This window comes from Xyrauchen texanus, chromosome 23 (genome assembly GCF_025860055.1).
Source record: "Xyrauchen texanus isolate HMW12.3.18 chromosome 23, RBS_HiC_50CHRs, whole genome shotgun sequence".
Taxonomy (NCBI): Eukaryota; Metazoa; Chordata; class Actinopteri; order Cypriniformes; family Catostomidae; genus Xyrauchen; species Xyrauchen texanus.
The window spans coordinates 31,136,208-31,160,412 of NC_068298.1; the positions used below are offsets into that span (position 1 = coordinate 31,136,208).

Sequence of the window (24,205 nt, forward strand, 5' to 3'; positions counted from 1 at the left end):
ATTTGCATCAGTCAGCTGGAGGTCATTATTCCCTTGACCATAGAGACTTCCTGCTGAGTAAATGGTTCCAGCAATAGGAAAAAGGGATCCAACATGACAGAAAAAATCATTCTGTCACCAAGATGGGCTTTTGTGTTCTCTTCAAATGATTAGAGATGGGTCAATATATCGAATTTTGAAATATCACAAACCAAAAAAAACTCACTAAACATATTGAGTTAAAACTCACTATTTCTAAACCTGCAACATTGTTTTCTGTCTGTGATCATAAATGAAATGACCCGTCAAACATCATAATGTCCCTAGCATTTGATTTTAGCCCTACTGCACTTTTTTCCCCTCACTGCTTACAGGGTTCACAAGGTCCTTGAAGTGCTAAAGACCAAAGTATACTTCGATTCTGACGCAAACGCTCAGCATCTGCATAGTTGAACGCGAGCCTGCGCGCTTTGACTTTCATAGACACCATATATATTTCACTTCAGGAGTTTACACCAATGAAGATGTTTTTATATTCCTTCAGACTCAAGTTATACAAATGCAGGTATCTCCTGATCTTCTCACACACGTGCTCTTGATGTGCAAATACACTTTTGTGGTTTTTATCTTTGTCTCCTGTTACTTACGGGCAATTACGTCTTCTTCTAGTGTTTGATCGTGACAGCAAATGTGGGTATTTACACCTTGTGGACCCAGTAATTAGTGCAAATATTTAAAATTCAAAGACGCGTGGTTAGAAAAATCAGGTTGCGCATGTTCAGTGCTCGAGCACTGCTGATGATGAGATTTGCTTCACGCGTCCTGTGCGTGGACGCTCAGCATCCACATCTGTCCGAAATATACTTTTGGCTTAAAGTGCTTTAAATTTAGCTCTTAAAAATTTAAGTACTGGAATACCTGGAAAATCTTATTTTGTTGAAAAGTGCTTGAGATAAATGACCATTTCTTCCATGTTTGTGTCCATCAAATATGAGATCCACGCACTCCACATTTATTGAATAATGTGTCTTATGTTCTTTAGTCAGATTTTTTTAAAAGTATAAAGAAATATACATTTTATATAAATAATAATATATTATACTATTAGATAAAAATATAATATTAATAAAGAACATATAAAAATAAAAATACACTTTCACAAACTTTATCAGGTTCTGTTCAGTTCTATTGCTTATTTTGCAGCTGATCATCTTCTATGTAGCACACTATTTCTGAATGCTTATTTGTTTGTGCATCCCTCCTCCTTCCCGGGCTTTGGCACCAGTGTAAAGGGATCAATGGAAAGGAGGAGGTGAGAACCGGCTTTTCAATATAAACAATGGTTTAATATAAAACTTAAACAGATGACAAACACATGACGGACATGTCCGTAAACTATCTCTCTCTCGTCGCACCACCGTCTGTCATCGGCCTTTATCCCTCTCGGAGGCTTAATTTGCCTGATAAGGGACCGGGTGTGTATAATCACAACCCAGCCCCGCCCTCCGCCCTGCCACAGTGAGATAGCCATATCATCCCATCCCTACAAATAACCAATAAGATTCTTAATTTACTGAAGAACTGACAAGATGTCAAGCTGATCGGAATGTTGTCATCGCACTCAGCTGCATATCATCACAAAACGCTGATTGTAATCCAAAGCAGGGTTGGACAAGCTAATAAACAAAATGCAGCTAGCTAAGCTACCAACTACTCAACAAATAATATGTTAAGCCAAGCTAGAGCCAGAGCATTCTGCCATGGACAAAGCGTCTAATGTACTAATCACATATTTATCTAAGCCATGGTACAGTATGGTGCAATCTAAAATGTATTTTTAGTGCCTGAAAACCCTGTCAATGTCTCTTCAATTCTCTCAGTCTCACATGAAGCGCTACCCACTGATAGATATGCACACGCCACGCACAGATATTTATATATAGCGATATACACAATATAGCAAAATCCACAATATGTTTTGTCATAATGCCCAGCCCTAACTGCGATTGGGATTTTAAATTGAGATTTTGCCAAATGTTTTTCCTTATTCACAAATTTAACTTCCAATAAAATTGTCTTTTTATGAATGATAAAGTCAGTTAGGCTAGGCCTAACTGTTTGTGCCTTTTTGTTTCTCACTTTTGCCCTCAGACAGATCCCTTTTTTGTGAAATGCAATCACAAATTAAGAGTAAAAAAAAAAATGTGTAGAGTAAAACAAATTGCAGCTTTCTGTGATTTACAAATTACACATGCTCATATTGCGATTTTAGAGCAATTCATTGCATAGCCCTATTTCACACTAATTAGCGGGGCAGTGCTGTAGCTGAATTGCGTGGAGTATTTTAGTACTGTGCTGCGTCTGCTTCAGTAGAAAAATGCAAGTTCAAGAGCCTTTAACAAGAGAAAGTCATGAAAACTATATCATTACGGCATTTAAAGCTGCACTCCAACAAAAGTTGTACTCCCAAATAAATTAAATTGCAATTTTGCAAAATGTGTATAAAATCATAGCCACTCACAAGAGGTGAAGACTCCAGTCATATCAATAACCTTATAAATGCAATTTTATTATAGTTGAGAGAGTCCTCTTCAAATTGGCACCAGGCCATGGGGACAGTCCTGTTTGACTTGCGAACTGCTGAAGCTGCTGCTTCAAACAATCAGTGAGCCTTTATAACTTAACCACATGCCATAAACAGGGATTTATCAGCTAGTTTGTGAAATATGTACTTGCGACTTAATAGCTTTGTAGTACAATAAAACAGAATGTTTCTGAAATATTTGCAGTGGGCCTTGCCACTGTATGGATAATTATGATTTGCTATTGTAAAGTAAATCTGGGTTATATTCACAAAGCACAGGTCTGTAATGGGGGCCAACATGAGGGCTTTCCTGTTGTTCAGTTCCTAACCTAGTTCAAATCCGTCTACAAATCAGATACAAACCGGCCAGTGAAGACAGGCTTAAGCTAATTGGTTTTACTAGGCACAGGAGATTAGGACTAAAATAGTAATATAGCTGCTCAAAAGTGCTTAGTGTGACAGGGCAAAGCTTAACAAACAAGATCTGCTACCACAGTTTAGAGTCACAACATCTTTAGATCTTTAGAGGACCCATACAAGCAGGGTGCTATGTAATATTCAAAAAAGATCATCTATCCATCTATAGACTATCTGTGAAAGCCACATTTCTGTCCTCATATAAAGATGGATGGTGTAAAACATGCAAGAGAACAGAACTTCATTTAGAATGATGACTTTCAATGAAAACCCTAATAGGTTGATTCAACTCAATTGAATGAATAAACTTGGTCCCTCAACTGAATTGAATAGAGGCATCTCCAAAACGTATGTAATGAAGTTCACATGACTTGGTGTTGTGATGTAGAAGGAACGTGACTGTCTATGTTAAGGTAACTAGATGCAAGACTTAACTGCAATTTGCTATTTAAAAAGGGCTTTTCACATTGCGCTTAACCCCAGGTTATCTTCATTCTAAACCCCACTTTTAACCTTGGGTAAAGCAATGTTTCACACTTGTAAATTTGAAAGGGGGTTAGCACCGCGTTTTACCCGGGTTATAAAACGAATCGGTTACTAACGTAACCTCGGTTCTCTCTAGATGAGGGAACGAGTATTACGTAAGCTAGCTTATGCTACAGGAAAGATTCATCTTTTTTGAGATACTGAAGCCAAAAAAGTATCCTTATTTTTGTATCCATTGTCAACGCAGTGCGGCAGCTGCAGACCTTGAGCGGGCTAGCTAGCGAGCTCATTGGTTGCTCTGCGGCAACTGCTACAGCCTATAGACGAGCTTGGGCGAATTTCCCTGCATGAGCCCCAGGGAATTAAGGGGGACCCGGGGGAGCCCTTGTGAGTGGGGAATTAATATTTGGCCGGCAAGAGTGCGGGCCAGTGTGTGTGTAGTACATAAGCACATAGACAGAGCGGCGGTGCCGGTCTGTGTGGACTGTGTCCCATTAATGCAGCTCACCAGGGGAGCTGTAGCGTATTAAACCGCTAGCAGTTTAGCCTGCAGAGCGGGTACTTCCAGATTGTAAAATCTGACAAAGGTGGAGGGGGAAGCCCAGCCCGCTGCCACACATATGTCGTGAATGGAAATCCTGCTGGACCATGCCCACGAGGAGGCCATGCCTCTAGTGGAGTGAGCCTTAATGCCTAGCGGGCATGGTAGGTCTTTTGACGCGTACGCGGCAGCAATAGCGTCCACTATCCATCTGGACAGTGTCTGTTTCGAGGCGGCGAGACCTTTGGTGCGCCCTCCGAACGAAACGAAAAGCTGCTCGGAGCTTCTGAAAGATGCGGAGCGCGCAGTATACAATCTCAGTGCTCTGACTGGGCAAAGGAGATTGGCGTCGCGTTCGCTATCAGATGCTGATAGCGCCGACAAGGAAATGATCTGTGCTCTGAAAGGAGTACCGACCACCTTGGGGACGTAGCCGTGTCTAGGCTTTAAAATGACCTTGGAGTCACTTGGTCCATACTCAAGACACGCAGCGCTGACAGATAGCGCGTGAAGGTCTCCCACCCGTTTAACTGATGATAGGGCAGTTAGAAAAACGGTTTTAAGTGAGAGGTGTTTCACATCCACGGATTGAAGCGGTTCGAAAGGGGGGGGGCTTTCATAGCTTCGAGAACTATAGAAAGGTCCCAGATAGGAACCGATGGGGGGCGCGGAGGGTTCATCCTTCTAGCTCCCCTGAGGAAGCGGATGACCAGCTCGTTTTTACCCTGTGACTGGCCGTGCAGGGGTTCAGCGAACGCCGCGACGGCCGCCACGTACACTTTGAGCGTGGATGGGGATCTGCCCTTATCCAGCAGCTCTTGTAAAAACACGAGCAGCGGCGACACCCCACATGTCCGTGGGTCCAGGTCTCTGTCGGTGCACCATTTTGAAAACACAGACCATTTTGACGCATAGAGTCTTCTTGTGGAGGGGGCTCTAGCGTGTATGATGGTGTTTATTACTCCTTCTGGCAAAGCGACGGGTAGTCGTTGATCACCCACGCGTGTAGCGCCCAGCGCTCTGGGTGGGGAAGCCAGATCGTTCTGCGAGCTTGCGAGAGGATATCTGCTCTCACTGGGATGGGCCACGGCACTGTCAGTGACAGCTGCGTAAGCTCCGGGAACCATGTTTGATTCTCCCAGCGCGGGGCTATGAGGAGCACCGAGTGGCGCGTTTCCCTGATCCTCTGCATTACCTGTGGCAATAGCAAGACGGGAGGGAAGGTGTAAAGCGGGCGGTTGGGCCAGTCCTGGGCCAGCGCGTCCTCGCTTTTCGAGAAAAATATTGGGCAGTGAGAGTTCTTTTCTGACGCAAAGAGGTCTATCTCTGCTCTGCCGAATATGCGGCATAACGTCTGGACTGTTTGAGCATGCAGGGACCATTCCCCTGGGGGAATATTGTCTCTGGACAGTCTGTCTGGGCCGTCGTTCAGGTGGCCTGGCATGTGCGTCGCCCTCAGCGAGCGCAGGTGGCGCTGGGACCAACTCAGTATGCGTTTCGTCAGATGGAAGAGGTTCCTGGATCTGACACCGCCCTGACGGTTTAGATAGGATACCACAGACCTGTTGTCCGAGCGGACCAGGACGTGGTGACCCTGAATGATCGGGAGGAAGCGCACGAGCGCGTACTCGACCGCTATCATTTCCAGACAATTTATGTGAAGGAGCTTTTCCTGAACTGACCATAGGCCAAAAACCGGAGAGCCCTCACAGACCGCGCCCCAACCCGTGTTGGACGCGTCTGTCGAGATGACTTTTCGGCAAGATACAGCTCCCATCATCACTCCCCGCTAATACCACTCGGCCACTGTCCAGGGCTGCAGAGCTGAAATACAGGTCTGAGTCACTCTGATTGGCTGGCGGCCTGTGGCCCAAGCCCGGCGAGACGCGCGGGTGTTTAGCCAATGCTGAAGCGGGCGCATGCGCAGTAAACCCAGTTGAAGTACTGCTGCGGCTGAGACCATGTAGCCTAGCACTCTCTGAAACTTCTTCAGAGGTGTGAGGCTGTTCATCTGAAATGACGCGGCTAGTCGCTGAACACGGCGCGCGCGCTGTGTAGATAAGCAAGCCGTCATTGCCACTGAGTCTAGTTCTATTCCAAGGAAGGAAATTGTCTGACTGGGCTGTAGTGAGCTCTTGGTCCAATTGACTGCAAGGCCCAAACTGTTCAGATGACTGAGGAGAACTGTCCTGTGAGACAGAAGCTCCGTATGTGATTGTGTCAAAATCAGCCAATCGTCCAAATAGTTCAGAATTCGCAAACCCTGACTCCGCAGGGGTGCGAGCGCCGCGTCCATGCACTTCATGAAAGTACGGGGTGCTAAGGACAGGCCGAACGGAAGGACGGTGTATTGATAAACCTGGCCGTCGAAGGCGAATCTCAAGAATGGCCTGTGACGGGGATTTATCTGAATCTGAAAGTATGCATCTTTCAGATCGAGAGAAATAAACCAGTCCCCCTGGCGCACATGCGCGAGGAGTTTGCTGGTTGTAAGCATTTTGAACGGTCTTTTTGCAAGCGCTTTGTTCAAAACCCTGAGATCTAATATTGGTCTGAGGCCGCCGTCTTTCTTGGGGACAAGAAAATAACGGCTGTAAAACCCTGACTCGCTCAGGGAGGCGGCACTCTCTCTATGGCCCTTTTGCACAGAAGGTTTGCTATTTCTGAACGAAGCATGCACGCTGCTTCCGTGTTCACAGTAGTTTCGAGCCGCGCTCTGAAGCGAGGAGGACGGCGATCGAACTGTAGCAAATAGCCCTGTTTTATTGTACTTAACACCCATTCGGATATCCCTGGAATATCTTCCCACGCTTTGAAGCGTAATGTTAGAGGGTGAGTGGCCAAATCGCTCTGATTGCCGCACACAGTGCGCTGAACAGACTGTGTGAGCGCGCTTACTGTGCTTATGCTGGACTGCTCGCAGACAGCATGGACAGGCTGTTCTGTGAGTGACTTCCCGATTGAGGTGAATGGGGAAAGAGTCACGTCTGTTAAGTGATACGCAAGCATAGTCACGGGCACGGGACTTACATACAGAGAAGTGTTTGCTGGCCGTGTGACAGAGCGGGCAGAGAATGGGCGCGCGCACGTATTCGTGAGCGCATTTATTGACTCTAACACTCGAGTGGTTCGTAACCGCTTTTGAGTGTGCTCTGATGGGGACACGGAACGTGTAATGCTTGTGTGTAGAGCTGAACACTGGATTGTGGGCACATTTTCTACACATAAGGCTGGTCGTGTGACAGAGCGGCCAGAGAATGGGTGCGCGCACGGATTCGTGGGTGCGTTTATTAACCCTAACACTCGAGCGGTTCATAACCGCTTTATGTGAGTGTGCCGTGATAGGGCCACGGGATGTGTAATGCTTGTGTGTAGGGGTGAACACTGGATTGTGGGCACATTTTCTACACATAAGACATGTTTGCTCTCTGGTATGGATACGGGATGTGTAATGCTTGTGTGTAGAGGTGAACACTGGGTTGTGGGCACATTTTCTACACATATGGCATGCTTGCTCTTTACCAGATTTATTTGGGTCGCCGTGAAAACGGCGTTTGAGCGCAGGCAAGCGGGTGTTAATACCGGCTCGTTGGCTGCTGAATCTACCACTGAAGTAGCCTGAAGGAAGGGGACTGACAGGGGGCGAAGCTTTGACGGTGGTCCGGCCGCAGCGGGACTGATCCGTCGTTTTGTCAACAAAGCTAGGAGGACTTCGGTTGTTCAGGTTTCAGCGCAATTCTAGTCCGAGGCCCGCGGGGGGGCGGCCTGAGCGCGATCGAGGGCGGCCGCACTGTCGACGCTGAGAAGTCTGGCTTTGAGCTGGGCGCTGTGAAGAGGCTCGTGCAGGAGGCTCACGTGGGCGGCCTGCAGAGGAGCTAGCGCGACGAGGCAGAAAGAGATTCATGGCTTGTGTGGCTTTTTGGACCTCTGAAAACCGGTCAATGATACCACTCACCGCGGAGCCGAAGAGACCGGATTGAGAGAGCGGTGCGTTGAGGAACGTAGAGCGCTCTGCTTCTCCCATGTCGGCTAGCATTAGCCACAGATGTCTCTCGGTCACAGTCAGCGCGGCCATGCACTTCCCTATAGCTTGGGCTGCAGCTTTGGTAGCACGGAGGGCGAGGTCCGTAGCACTCCGTATGTCTGCAACCGCCTCTGGATGCCTGCTTTCCTCATCCCACTCCCGCAGAAGGTCCGCTTGGAGGATCTGTAGGACGGCCATAGAGTGCAGAGCAGATGCATCTTGGCCGGCGGCGGAATAGGCGCGGCCAACACAGGCGGAAGTTGTTCTGCAGGCCTTAGACGGGGGGCACTGGTTTAGACCGCCATCTCGTGGAGGGCGGGCAAAGGTGTGCTGCTACCGCATCCTCGACCGGAGGGATGGAAGCGTAGCCCTTCTCAGTGGCGCCGTCCACTGAAGCAAGAGAGGTGGAGACGTGGGATCGGACCCTGGCCGAGAAAGGCGCGTTCCATGATTTGGAAAGCTCGGCGTGGAGTTCCGGCAGGAAGGGAGCTGCCCGGGTAGCGGGTGCTCCGCGGCGGCGGCTCTGTAGAAAGCAGCCGTCAAGTCTGTTGGGTGCCTGCTCAAGGGGCGGTGACCACTCGAGCCCGAGGCGGTCGACGGCCTGTGTGAGGAGGCGTGTTAGTTCCCCTTCGACTCCGGCGCGGGTCCTGCTGGATTCCTGGGCCGAGGAGGAGGCGTGTGAGCCTGACCACTCCTCGCTGTCCGAAGCCATGATGGAACAGCCCTTATCCTCCGCTTCTTCGTCCGAGATGACAGCAGAGCAGCCGCTCGGCGGCAACTGCGCGTCCCGGGTGGGCGGGGAGGGTGAAGGCGATGCTCGAGGGATGGGCTCCGGCGAGGCAATCGCTTCTACCACTGTTTCCGGCAGCCTTTGAGAGCGGCGCTTTTTTCTGCGTGGCTGAACGGAAGGCAGCGTGGCGGCTTCGGTCCTGAGCGCTTCGAGACGACCCCGCAGGGTCGACATCGGCAGCTCCTCGCAGAGATCGCATCCGCCTTCGGCGAGGGCGAGCTCTGCATGCCCCAGTCCCAGGCAGAGAGCGCAGATGATGTGGCAGTCTCCGGTGCTGAGAGGAGCGCGGCATGAGGCGCAAGTGGAGCGAGGCATCTTAAAAAAGACGCTCGTACTCTTTTGTGAAGTTCTTTAAGAACTAGCTTGCTTTTAAAAAGGATACGTCGCCGGATGGCGTAGCTCGCAGGACGGCTGAAGGTGGCGAAGACGGCCGGCTTCTTCGAGCGCTGTCCACGTTTGATTGATGCCCCTAGAACGGCGACGCGGCTTCCGGTTCAGTGATGTGAAGAGCTTCGCTGAAGAGATGAAAATCAGGGTTCCAGCCTACGAACTATGCTTATATGCACTCTAGTCACGCCCTTTTTGGCGGGCTTTGATGCAGTGAGCGCGCGGACGCCTCTCATTGGATGCGAGTTCGCCCAAGCTCGTCTATAGGCTGCAGCAGTTGCCGCAGAGCAACCAATGAGCTCGCTAGCTAGCCCGCTCAAGGTCTGCAGCTGCCGCACTGCGTTGACAATGGATACAAAATTAAGGATAATTTTTTGGCTTCAATATCTCAGAAAAGATGAATCTTTCCCATAGCGTAAGCTAGCTTACGCAATACGAGAGAACCTCTCGTAAGAGAACCCTGCTCCGGAACAAGGTTAGCGCTGCACTTGCGAGGTAAACCTTGTGTTGTGGTGCCAATACAGTGTGAAACGATGCAGTGATAGAATTATTCAAAGTTGTTTAGCAACAGACAACTAATCATATAAAGATGCAGTACTTACCTCATTAAATATTCATGTGGTTTGAACCGTCGCTAAACATTCCTGCGCTGTTTACGTTCTCCGTCTGAGGGAAACTGGTAGTGTCAAACAGTGGTGGCAAACGTGATAACTTCCATGAGGAAGAGATGGTATTTAATGGTATTTTCGTGGCATATTTCAGAAGATGAACGACAAACTGAGACAATTTAATTGCTGACATTTCACAGAAGAGCAGAGCGGTTCCGTTGACATGTTATGTGTGTCCGTCGTGAGCTGAATTCGTCCGATCATTGTTATTGACACCTCAAATATGCAAATAAGAATGTTAAACCAGGTTTTTACAAATGTACAGTGTGAAACATCAGAACATGAATACCCATAATAATTATTAATCCAGAGTAAAGTATGAACAGTGTGAAACAGGATAAACCAGGATTCAGTTTACCCAGGGTTTAGAATAAGTGTGAAAAGCCCTAATGTTTTTGATTCAACTTAATTTTAATTGAATACACTCACATTTAGGTCATACAATAACACTTAACTCTTAAACAGTTATTTCTCCACAGAAATGCATTCATTTTTGTACTTCAGTTGCACATGCTCAAGAATAACTGAGAAAGTGTTAACCGAGTCCAACTGTGTTGACTTTTGGGGACACAGATCACCCTGATGGTGACCATCACACAAAACAAATAATTCTACAAAAGAGCTAAAACCTCTATGAATTCTCAATAACAACTACAGTATTTCAATGGCCCCATAAATTCCCTTGGACCAAGGAAGCATACTTCATTCAAGTGCAAGGCCTTGTTAGTGTTCCCTATAGCCTCAATTCTGTTCTCAATAGTTTGAGTCAATGGATTTTTAAGAAAAATAAGCTCAAGGAACTTAGACGTTTGATTTATGAGTCAATAACGTGACATTTCAAGTAATGTTTAATTAAGACAACGTGACTTTTGTCCAGTAATGACAACATTAGTGTTTACAGTGCTCAAAATTCTCATCTTACGTTTTGTCAGAAACCCAAATAAGCTGCAAATCTTGCAGTAAAACAGATAAGAAGCCATATATGATCTGGTTTACTACAACTTACACCATCATAAAAAAAACACTTAATGATAAGATGAGACTACATACTAAATACTAAGCCTAACTGCTAAATACTACATCATACAAAATCAGCCAAATGCCTACAATTAAACATATCTTAGAGAAGATAAAAACCTTCAGACAAAATGCTACATTTGTTATTCACTAATTGTAGACCACACTATTAGTCAAAATCATATTTGACTGAATTTAATAAACTTTTAATCAAAAGAGTTATAATGCTTTGATGTATAAAATTAGTTTTGTGGGCATATAAATTGTGCTTTCATATGAATAACGTTACAAAATATTTTATTTACTGATTGATTTTAATGGATGAAGCGGACTGAATAGCAAAGAAAAAGCAATCAACGAGAGTCTAGCATACATGGTAACTGCTTCCGGACAGGTGGCTTTGTTAAAGATAAAATATTAGATAGTTTTGATTTGTTTAAAGCTGCAATATGTAAGATTCAGAAACCTTTGTTATTACATGACACCTGTGGCTGTTAAGTGAACTGCAGCCAGCTACCTATTGCTCGTGATCATGCGCATATAATCCTTAGGGACGCGAGCATCGACCAGAACAATGACGTAACGTCAGGCTGAACGTGATTCACCGGCATCATGCTGACAGATGTGGTAGCATAATTAAAATGACATGTTATGATTGTTTTATTACAAACTTAGAGACTGTATATTATATTTGACTCTCCAGTGCTGGAACAGGGCTAAAACAAAGTGTGGCTATACGTCAGACTATGTGAGACTGTAGATTTAAGTAATCACTTTTCTTTACATGAAACGTTAACTACATTTATACGATAGCCTATGTTGGCGTTAGCTAGCTAGCCAGCTTTATCAATAGGTGTTAGCTAAATTTGGTGGATGATGACAGTATACATTGGCAAAAAAAGGCAAATATTACATGAAAAATTACATATTGCACCTTTAAGATTTTATGGTCATAACTTCACTGTAGTTCATTAATCTGTGTACTAGTTGTGTGACTACACTATTATTCTTAAATGTAGAAAACTGTAACAATAAAGAATGAGTAGGTGGGTTTAATCTTTTGATTGGTAGTGTATTTAGGTTCAGCACTTTCTATTACACATCAGATAAAATATTACAGCGACAAATAACTCAATTCACAGCATGAAATTATATCATGAGAATGTAATGAGTAACTCTTGCCCTAAAGAAGAGTAGATTGAGGAAAATTGCTTCCTATTAGAGAAAATCAAAGGTCCTGTGTCATCCAGGGTCAATGACTGTTAGGATCCTGTGACATCACAGAAAACTGAAAATATTATCCAAATTGCATTGTCAAGCATACAACCATAAACAAAGTGCACTCTTTTACTGATATTAATGTTATTGGTCCCAGGTCAAAAACAACTAGTAGGAAAATGTATTTGAATCAGAAATATGTAATGAAATCCGGGACCATGGTAACCAGGGAAACCTTGACTCTATATGGGGTGAGGTGTCAACTCACTGATACGAGAGCTGCACCTTGTAAGAGTTGCTGGTCTAATCTTAATAGGCCTATTGGCAGACTGGTGCAGGGAATTCACCCAGAGGTTCAGCCCAGGATAATACTCACCCGAGGGAAAACACAGCTCTTCCATTCCCGTGAAAGAGAAGGGTAAAAAAAGGCAAACTGTCAGAAATTCCAGTGAGAAAGAATTAAATTAGTCTGGATTAGAGTGTTTTTTTTTTGTTCTTGGATGCCAAGTTCAGGAAAGGACACCTTAAAACGTGACTAGCCACATTGCAGTCAAGTCCATAGTGAAAGAAAATCAATTGAGTCAATTGAGATGGTTAACCAATTGAGACCACCCAACACTTAATAAGAATAATCAGTTCCAATAAGGAAAAAGTGCCATTACATTTATTACAGCAATGATACTAAACAAAAACACTTTTAGACATTATAATTATTTGGAATGGAGACAGTAAGAAAGTACCAAAATATTACACATCAAACTGAATGACAGACCAGACTCTCAAACAGTACAAACTCTTTCAAACAGTAGTGAGCTATAGGCAACATTTTAAAACAAGATTGTTCAAATATGGGCAAGAGAACGAGACATCGGTCTGGGCTGAGACTAAGAAATGCTTTTTAGACCAGGCATCAACTGGCCTAAATTTGTGCCATCATAAAAACCAATGCTGAACCTCATAAACATGATAACGTAAGTGTCTATGGACCCCTACAGAGCACAAGGGAATATGACCTCATGACGAGAGCTTTCTATCTGGAGAAGTGCCATTGTTCATGATAGAGTGGAATACAATCCTGAGCTCATGTGTCGGAGCGTTCCTTCTCTAGCCAAACGGACTATCCACAAACACAGACAGAGGGAAAAACACAATTAAAAGCACTAAAGTGTAATCATAAAATGTGTGCCACTAGGTTGATTTCCACTAGGCAAAATGTCCATGTCATATTTCAGCCCGAAACATCACATAACAACTGGTATACAATTTATGAACCATCAAAGTTTAGCTAGCCTCTATCCAACGATTTATTTCAGCGTTTCTTAAACTATGGGTTGAGAAACAAATTGGGTCGCATAGCCATACATGTTCTGTTGTGACATACAGTTGAAGTCAGAAGTTTACATACACTTAGGTAGAAGCCATTAAAACTACTTGACAAGTAATTTTTCCAACAATTGTTTACAGACAGGTTGTTTCACTTTTAATTGACAATGACCGGGATATGTTTTCATGAAACTCCCAAATAATTTGAGCAGAAACTAGAAAAATGTACAACAGACTGGATATCAAGTTTGTGGACACTGGCCTACATACTGAATGAACAAAGCCTTTTTAAACAATCCTCAGCCCACTGCAGGTAATCAGGTAATTAATCAGCTAATGCTTTGGTCTAAATTCACATATGCTAAAGTGATAAGGCACAGGAGGGATTACTATTGGTTAAAGGTGATCTCAGACCAGTTTTGTAGTTTCTCCCCTAATACAGGATTTAATTTAGGGAACTAGTCCCAGATTAGTTGCAATCAGGCCACTTCTAGCCAGAACAGAGACACTATTTCAATAAACGTATTGCACTAGAACAATTAAAGAAACTGTCTAATTGTTTTTTTCTTCTTTCTTTCCATTAGACAGAATGTCTCAGCCTCCTCTGTTGCTCTATGTTGGAGAGATTAATTCAGATTCAGTGCTTACATTTCTGCAGCCTGGACATTCTGTAATGCTGCTGAAGGTTAGGGTTAGGCTGTCTTGGCTCTTTGTTCATCAAACTGCTATGGAAAATGATACAAGCCATGGCATAAAACCATGCATGACCACCACTGCACTGAGCATTACTTAGATCACTATCATACCACAGTGAAGGACACAATGCTTTGGCTCTGACACTTCCACTGTTTTGTTCCTAGACATCTAAAAAAGAAAAAGAAAATCTACTTTCTTTTTTTTATGCATTTGTTTTCTTCATTTTGATCTTTTTGCTAGTTCCAAGATATAGTCAACAAACAAATTTAACCACTCCACAGATTTCATATTAGAAACTACATTTTGTGCATGACACAAGTAATTTTTCCAACAATTGTTTACAGACAGATTGTTTCACTTTTACTTAACTATATCACAATTCCAGTGGGTCAGAAGTAGGACTGGGTATCGATATCTTGACTTCAATACGGTTCCTAAACGATACTTTTTTCAATACCAATTTTATGAAATCCATTTTAACAAGATTACAAACATTACCTCAAAAAAACTTTATTGGACTATGTCACCACGCACAGTAACGTTAATTTAACAAGTACACAAGCATGTACCACTACAAGCTAGCCGATTTTGTTTGTTGGTTTGTTTGCAAAAGTTAACCTTACCTGTCGGAGTCTCAGTCATAGCGCCACTGCATTCATCAGTAGTTTTGAAGGAAGCTCTGTGGCAGGATGCTGAAAGGATGACTGCACCGGCTCGGTCTTCTTGCAGTCGAAGACGGAGCAACTTTCTGCTCTTTCTATGAGTCTTCCAAATGGCAATGACACCAAGCATACCTCCAAAGTTGTGGCAAAATGGCTTAAGGACAACAAATTCAAGGTATTGAGTGGTCATCACAAAGCCCTTACCCTCAATCTGATTTGTGGGCAGAACTAAAAAAAAGAGTGCGAGCAAATAGGACTACAAACCCGACTCAGTTACACCAGTTCTGTCTGGAGGAATGGGCAAAAATACCAGCAACATTTTGTGAGAAGCTTGTGGAAGGGTACCTAAACCGTTTGACCCAAGTGAAACAATTTAAAGGCAATGCTACCAAATACTAACAAAGTGTATGTAAACTTCTGGCCCACTGGTAATGTGATAAAAGAAATAAAATCTGAAATAAATCATTCTCTCTACTACTATTCTGACATTTCACATTCTTAAAATAAAGTAGTGATCCTAACTGACCTAAGACAGGGAATGCTTTCCACTATTAAAATGTCAGGAATTGTGAAAAACTGAGTTTAAATGTATTTGGCTTAAGCGTATATAAACTGATTTAAACTGTATAATTTGTAAAAAAAAAAAGTCATTTGTATAGTGAAGACATTCAAGGGCATAGCAGCCACGAGGGGCGTGGGGGACACGTCCACCACACTGTTTAAAAAGGTGGTTTTTGTCCCCTGCACTTTTCCAAGCTAAACCCATACCGAGTGCAAATGTTGGATTTGTATACAGTATTCTCTGCGTTTTGTTACTTTGGGCTGCTTACGCGACCACCCAGCCAATCACAGGTGAGTTTCATGAGCTGAAACAACACTTACGTAATAGGCCATCAGTCAGACAGTCTGATCAACACGACTCCATTCATTTCTACAAAGATGCTTTAAACAATGTTCATTTATACATGTTTATTATCGCCATTGATGTTGCTCTAAATTAATAATCTGGAGATGAGGAACACACAAACAAGAGTAATTTATCGGCAAATTGTTCATGATTGGCAGCATTACGTGAAATACACTGCAGAAAAAAAAACAAAGGACAATCCTTCTTTTAAGCACACGTTGTAAGTGGAATTTATATCAGCGCATGAGTCTTCATTAAGTTACGCTTTTTACATTATGTTTGTAAGGAAATAGTTTGATCAATTTGTCAATGTAATCAGGTCATTAGATCTGTGTTAAATGCATTTTACTGAATCGAATATATATGTAGACACTTTTTTTGTACATGAATACAGACGAACGCGTAACAACAGCCTAGTTTCCATCCATTTTTAACGCTCTTTTGTTATCAACAAAGTGAAAATGCGTAAATATTTTAGCAAAATTTGCCGTCTTCTGCCTTTTATCATTCAAATGACCATTTATCGATAAAAATGGTATGCGTGATGATGTCATGCCTAAAAAAACACTGTCGCATTAGTTTTGGTTTAACGCAAAATAAATCTGCCCTTAAGCCATTTTGGTAAAATGGAGAGGTAATTCATTGAAATTAGCCAGTTTACTGTCATTTTAATTTCACAAATAAAATTAATCTGAAGATGAGGAATTGCAATCAAAATGGAGCAGTTGCCCTTCTGATAGGACTGTAATATTGGTCCTGATGTTGCGCCTATTGCAGTTTGAAACCGGTTCCAACCCGAAAACGAATCATCATGGCCCTGTTCAAGCTGGCAACCTGCACCAAGTAGTGGAGGAAACTTTCAGTCTTAGTATAAGGACCATCCATCAATGTGTATGTGCTGTGTGTGCACAGCTATTAAAGAAAAACTGATGCAGTGTAATATCAGGGTTTACATATGATACATTTCTGATATTCAATATGCTGTTTATAACAATCATCTAATCTAAAAGCATCGCCATCATAACTGCATTATGCCCCGCATATTTCTCCAGCAACTTTTAATGACCAACTGAACTTGATTGTCATCTAAAATAAATTTGTGTCATGATGCTGTTTACATTTTCTGAAGAAGCTCAGCAAATGTGATCAGAGGTAAAGAGGGTTAGATTTAAAATATTTAAAAGTTTTAAAATGTTCAAAAGCTTGTTTTCTGAAAGTAAACTCAGCATTGGACAAATAGTTCTGATAGTTTGTCTTGAAGTCTAGAACACTCTGAGAATGTCATTCAGCCGACTTGTTTTGTCTACAGAACAGGGTAAAGCGAAGTTTCTGTAAAGAAAAAGGCATAAATATAGGTCTAAAAATATATATATTTTTTTCATTTGGTAATTAATTATTTTATTTAATGCTTTATTTGTTTGGTCATTTATTTAATTAAAAACAGGGAATTTTGACAGCATTCTTTCAAAAGTAAACTAAACAATAATTGCATAGAATGGAGTGTTTCAAAAAAGCACCCTGATCCTTTTCTCTTGGTATTGTGTATTTATTTTTAATTTAAAACATCTTTGTTTATAGAAATTATATGTTTTTTGTTTTGTGGGCTAATTCCATGACTGCCGTCTATTGATTGACCAAGATCACGTTCCCACTTAGCCAGATGGGATTCAGTCAATATTTTTTATTTGTATTTTTTAAAATGTGTTTGGCTTACTCTGAGTTTATGTAGGAGTCGGTGTTGTGCTGGATTCCATTTCTAAGATAACATCACCTAGTGTTGCAGTTTTTTGTCGCTGTTGAATAGTGGAAGAGAAGCTACTGTCTGAGGAAAGGCTCTTTGGGAGCGCACATAAACACCACATCCTTTGGATTTTCCCAGCAAAAGCAACCTGCTCCCTTCGCATGAAGGCTACAGGCTTTAATTGGCAACCTAGGAAGTCCAGGAAGGGCTCACTTTTAAGTTGCGTTACAAGCTGTTCACGCATTGGCAAAAAAAGGGTGAATATTAGTACATGAAAATTGTTCCATATTGCACCTTTAAGTATGAAGAATTTAAGAATATTACTATTGGCAAGCACCACTAATGAAAGCATTTCAGTGTACCATGGTTTGTAAGAGGCTAGATCATGCTTCTGAGATACATTTTAGCTGTTACTTCAGAGAGAGAGATTATAACAAATGGATCAGAGCAGAAAAACAGTGCATCAGATCAAAGTGGAGGATGAGAATGAGCTCTCCTCTGACACAAGTGATCAAAAGAACTACGGGAAGGGACGTGGGCTGCCAGCCACTATACTGTTGCCCTACTTCTGATATTTAAATCTTCCCTCTCACCCCACGATAGCATTCATATTCAGTCATGAGCCCGTTTCCCTCTTGTTGTGATTTGATCTTGTATTAAGTGTGCTGCAAATATGGAACCTGTTCTATCTGATCAGAATCTGTTTTGTAAAAAAAAAAAAAACTGGGATTGAATGATTTTTATGTTTGTCTGCGTTCTTCTGCAGACACCGACCAAACATTGTGCTTCACTGGCAGCTCTGTGCTCCTACTGAATATACAGTGCCACTGCAAAAGACAATGTCTTCTTCTCTTTTTAATAAAATGGTCAACATGACTCACAAATCAGTCTTGAATTAGTTAGCGGTTTGAATCAGACTCACTTAGACACTCGTTCAGAGCAGTTCTTCAATTAATCGTGGAACAGCAAGCCATTACAATCAGCATGTCCTGAAATTAAACTTTTAGTGGAATTGTTAAAAAATTGGAAACTTGAACAGGAATCAGAAAAATGTAATTCCTTACAATTTCCATCCACATTTAGAGAGCAAAATTATTTTGAACAACTCTAAAGTAGTTACTACTAAACATGCAAACCTTTATATTTTTACATCATATCTATATTCTACAAGCACCACTTATGATGCTGGAAATTAAACAAATATTTTGTTTATATATAAGCTATATTTTCTGTGGTCTCCTGAGAATAGTTTCTCTTACATTTAAATGGTAGAAAAATATAAGAAAGTTGTGACAGTCTCTCAGTGATGTGACTAACTGTAGCTTGTGTGAAGCACCTTTTACATTTGTCAGTAAAATAAGCATGTGATGAGCACTTACGGTTGCAGTGGTGCATTCAAATATTGCATTCCACCTCATTGGGTGCGCTTATTAGATTCACTTACAGGCAAACGGAAACACAGTCAAATACTGTTAGTTCAGCAACAACTGGAATAGAATGCCCTAAAAGCATTTTATTTGCCTTACTCTATCATAGTGAAATTCCCACTTAAGTCATTCATTAAGTCATTCCACATCATTTTCATCTAATTAACAAATGAATTTTGTGGTTGGCCAACTTTAGAGTAGGCCACCCATCATTTGGAAAAAGACCATTATGTTTTATTCACAAAATATGTGTGATGATTTTGCTGTAAATAGCAGCAATGTGAATATCATGATGATTTAAAAAAACATTACATTTCCCAACTTTTTTTTCGTTTTGGGATCCTTCCGTCTTGGGACTCACAAGGAGAGTGTTAAGACAAATTTTTTAATTATAATCTCTTATATAGTAAGTAGCAAAATGGCATTAAGAGTCAGTAAATTATATTTCTTTCTATGAATCGGTTCAAACTGTTCTGTTTCAATTAGTTAATTTGTAAGTGTAATTCTCATTTCACAACTTTGGTGGGTGTTTTTTTTTTTTGTTTTTTTTTAATGGAATCATTAAATATTCTCCCTCAATAAAACATTATAAATGCATTTGACTTGGTTTGGTTGGGAGAGAAAAAAAGATTCGCCCTTTTAAGACATTTCAGAGAAAATTCATAAACATCTAAAGGATTTGCCCAGTACGAATGCAATACAACCATATTTACAATCAGCCTTCCATGGGCCATTACGGCAGTTTATTTAAAGATAATATTGTCTAAGTCATCAAAGACGGGGAGAAGAAAGATGTGGCACATGTTCTGGTATTAACACAGGCAGTTGTCATCATTTGTTTATGTTCCCCAGCTGGTCAGTCTATTCTCTCAGTGTAAACTGATATGGCAGACGTCACTGAAACCATTCTTTGTTCACACCGGCTTGTGTATGTACAATATGTGTCCAAAGCACTTCTGTCAAGGCAATGACTCCCATTCATAACATGTGACTCCACTTGACTGAACGCATGGGGCAAGACCGGAGAATGCAGAAATGCAGTAACAGAAAAACAAGTTCTGAGGAAAAGAACAGCAGTTCTTACTGTAAATAGCTGAAATATAGCATTGATTACAAAAACATGAGGAACAACGTGGTTAGAAAAATGCCACAGAATATTTTTGTTTTATTATTTGGGTGAACGCTACCTTTTTAAAGAATTCCTAAGACACCTGCAGCTTACTGACATGACATTTGTGTGAGTAAACAAAACAGCTTTATATTAATGAATAAAAGAAATGTAAATAAAGGAACCGGGTGCAGGAGGATTTATTTTTAAAGCAAACAAGAAAGAGTGATTTCTTAAGCTTTGTCAGGCCCTGACGGTTCTCTGATGTGCTTCCTCTGTCTGTGAAAGAAAGGAAGTTGTCGGAAGGAAACCATCAGTCCAGGATGACCAGCTTGTTATAGTATTTTTGTGGGCATCTAAAAAGCTGTATAACCAGACATCGTCTCTTGACGCCAATAGATATATTTAGCTTGTTCATTACCAAATATCCAAGATCCGGCTCTTAGGAACAATACGAGATATGGCCTTTTGCTCTTTGATCTTCTAACTAACAAAGGTCAAAGCACAAAGTGCCATCAGCCTGTTTATAGCCTTCTTGACCTGTGCATACTCATCTGCCATCAAAAATAGTGTCCCAAAGTCTGTACAAGCCACACTATTCTCCCAAATCACCTACTCCAACTGGTTGACATTTAGCCCCATTAAGATGTCCAGTCCTGTACCATCCATCAGCTTTGTGTTAATGCACTGAGGTTGTTGTCATTGTGCCATAATGAGCTTCAAGCTCCATTAGAAAAGCCTGCGTCATTCCCTAAACAGGAGTCTTCTTTACGCATTGTGTCTTTCTGGCTCCTTTTAGCCCACATGAACTGACCATGATTACATCATGCATTTAGCATGATTTAGAGGTTACATTACCTTGATTAGATCAGGCTTTCAAGGCATAGTTCACCCAAAAATGACAATTCTGTCATCATTTACTCACCCTCATGACACAAATGATACTTCTCATGATACTTCTTCAGAACACAAATGAAGATTTTTAGAAGAATATTTCAGCTCTGTAGGTCCTCACAATGCAAGTGAATGGTGACCAAAACTTTGAAGCTCCAAAAAAGCACATAAACGTAGCATAAAAGAAATCCATAAGACTCCAGTGGTTTAGGCCATGTCTTCTGAAGCGATCCAATCAGTTTTGGGTGAGAACAGACCAAAATAGAAGTCCCTTTTCACTGTACATCTTGCCACTGCGGTCTCTAGGAACAATCACGATTGCTCTTCCTAGTACTTGACACATGCGCAGAGCCCTAGATGATGCTAGGAATGGTAATCGAGCTTGAAGGGAGATATACGTTGGTCCGTTCTCCGAAAAAAACAAATAAAATCGCTTCAGAAGACACAGGTTAAACCACTGGAGTTTTATACTGCCTTTGCTTTTTGGAGCTTCAAAGTTTTGGTCACCATTCACTTGCACTGTATGGACCAACAGAGCTGAGACATTCTTTTTAAAATCTTTGTGTTCTGCAGAAGAAAGAAATTCATACACATCTGAGATGGCATGAGGGTGAGTAAAAAATTGTATAATTTTCATTTTTGGGTGAACTATCCCTTTAAATGCTCCAATCAATCAATAGGAACAGACGTGGAATATCACGTAATCTTTATGAAATGCAGCTGCATACAATTCTTAGTCCTGCTGTTGCATTTACTAATGAATACCGTACTGGCCCTCGAATGTGTCTATTGTCTGCAATGGTTTAATCAGGTACAAACCACTGGGTGCAAGAACAGATGCGAGTACATCCAGTGCACAAAATCAGATATATCAAGTAATAAAAGCTTTCACAATCAGTTTGTTATGTCTTATGGTATTTATAATGTACGTATTGTATAAAACGGGAACCATGTGATTTCAAGGATCATACTGTGAATCAAGCCTGCTAGTTTTCTTTCTAAGGGCATGCCCAGTGTATAAAAACAAAGCACTCAAAGGTTCATATACTGACGCCAAATAAATATAAGAAACATTGTAATCTATTTAAGTAGAACAAATGCGGGCAAAATCGAATGAACCAGACGTGGAAAAGAAGAATGACATCGCTTCTATTATGTCTGACAAAGCAGCCTGTCGCCTCAAGTCATTAATATCGGTTCTCTAGCTTCACCCAAACCATCGCAGACGAAGCAAATGGTTTAAAATGAAATAACTTCAAATGCGAATGTTTATTGACTTGAGCATACATCTTCAGTCTTGCTGAAAGCTAATTACCGAACAAACACGGAACGTTTTCCTAATGTTAGCGCTTGGTTCCCATTGAGTTATTTTGGGTGAACCAAACGTTCTATGAAAATTCGCTTTGTTTAACGTTTTATTTGTACAACCATAAACTAACCTTTCCAGAACGTTCTTGGACACACAATATTTTTAGCTGGGCTAAGAAATACTGTTTTGGGTCGCAGGTTGAGCTAAAAGGGTGGAGACTATTCAAAGGGTAATGTCACCGCGACGTCTTTCAGAACATGTCAATATGCTCAAATATTATGAATAAACGACACTCTGCCTCACATAAAGCATTGTTGTAACTCATGTTAAACTTGTATACACAAAGCTGAGCCGTCATGGCTTGTGTTGCTGCTAAAGACTTTAAGTTTACAAGAGCTTGCTTTATGTTTATACAGTTGGTTGCATCAGCAAAGACACATTCATTACAAAACGCATGTGTCAGAATTATAAGAGCATTTTAAGCCGAGTGAGGTGTGTGAACATGCAATTGTTTACATATTGACTACGCATGTTAATTCATATAATTGCATTTTAGCTAATAGTATAGATTATTAGCCTTATCTTAAGCAGATGATGAGTGACTAACGAGGCAAAACAGTTACACACTGTTTACTATGCAAACATGTATCAAGCATGCATGTGATACTTAGAGCAGAGACGCAGCCATCACTGTAACATACATAAAAGCCAGCAGTGCATAATACATGATTTAAAAGACAGTCTTCTGACCTGTTGCGTCCTCTCTGACGGAGTCACCATCACCGCCTGCCGAAAACTGCTATCCACATAGGACGCCATGGTTTTGAAAAGTTAAATAATCCGAAGCGAATCTCAGAAGTGGCTTTAAAACTGTACTAAAACACTCGTTTTATGTGGGAGCAGCCGCGGAAGGGAGAGCCTCTGTCCCCAGGCCACAGCCTGAGCCCGGAGCTTTCTTAATGTCCCTGGTCCCAGTCTTACAAGAGCAGACAGTCTGCTTTCCTGTTCCAGCCGCTGAGGTATCAGCTACGAGTTGACAGCCGATTTTTGTGTTAACTAAACGTTTCTGCAGGGAAGCGGAAGGTTTCTGTTTTACGCAAACGCGTGCATTTTTCAGCATTCCGTTTGTGCCTTGTTCGCTATTCCTTCTTCTTCTTCAGTTTTCCATCTTAAAATAATCATGCAAATCGTACGCTGGCTGACTGCCCATCTTAAGCCATTTACAAGTCAGCGGAGGGTCAAAGACAGCGTTTATAAATAGTGTTTTCGCCTCTAAACGCGACGGATGGTGTGCCGTATAGGCTCGCTGTTGTATGACACCACCATGGTGACCGACCGCCTCAAGAGGGTTCATGGGCGAGTCCATTCAACACAATAATGCGCCCGCAGAACAATTTACGCTCGACACAGCCTAGTGATTTGTCACCACCCACTGGACGAAAGCTGAATTACAATATTGTACTGAGTGTCATTTAAATGAAAATTCTCCATTATTTACTCACCCACATGCCATCCCAGGTGTGCATGAGTTTCTTTCTTCTGCAGAAAGAATAATATCTCAGCTCTGTAGGTCCATGCAATGCAATAGAATGGTGAAAAAACTTTAAAGCTCCAAAAAGCACATAAGGGCAGCTTAAAAAGGTAAGGGGGTTTGGGGTAAGAACAGACTGAAATATAACTCCTTTTTCACTGAACATCTTGCCATTGCAGTTTCTAGGCACGATCATGATTTCAAGCTTGATTACACTTCCTAGTGCTTGACACAATGCACAGAGCTCTAGATGGTGCTATGAAGTGTAATCAAGCTTGAAAACAGGATTGCCAAGGAGACTGCTGATATCAAGATTTATTTTGCTCTGTTCTCATCAAAAATCGATTTAATCACTTCAGAAGACATGGATTAAACCACTGGAGTCTTATTAATTACTTTTGTTCTGCCTTTATGTGCTTTTTGGAGCTGCAAAGTTCTGGTAACCATTCACTTTCGCATTGTATAGACCTACAGAGCTGACATATTCTTCTAAAAA

General features: G+C 41.9%; 1 protein-coding gene across 1 annotated transcript in view; it reads right to left on the bottom strand.

The window, feature by feature from the left end:
• LOC127663071 (rap guanine nucleotide exchange factor 2-like) overlaps positions 1 to 23,472 on the bottom strand; it is a 167,185-nt gene extending 143,713 nt beyond the window's left edge. The window contains exon 1 of the mRNA XM_052154485.1: positions 22,929 to 23,472. Coding sequence (XP_052010445.1) covers positions 22,929 to 22,997 — 69 coding nt within the window. The 5' untranslated portion in view covers positions 22,998 to 23,472. The remainder of the gene's footprint in view (positions 1 to 22,928) is intronic.
• Between the last annotated feature and the right edge of the window lie 733 nt (positions 23,473 to 24,205).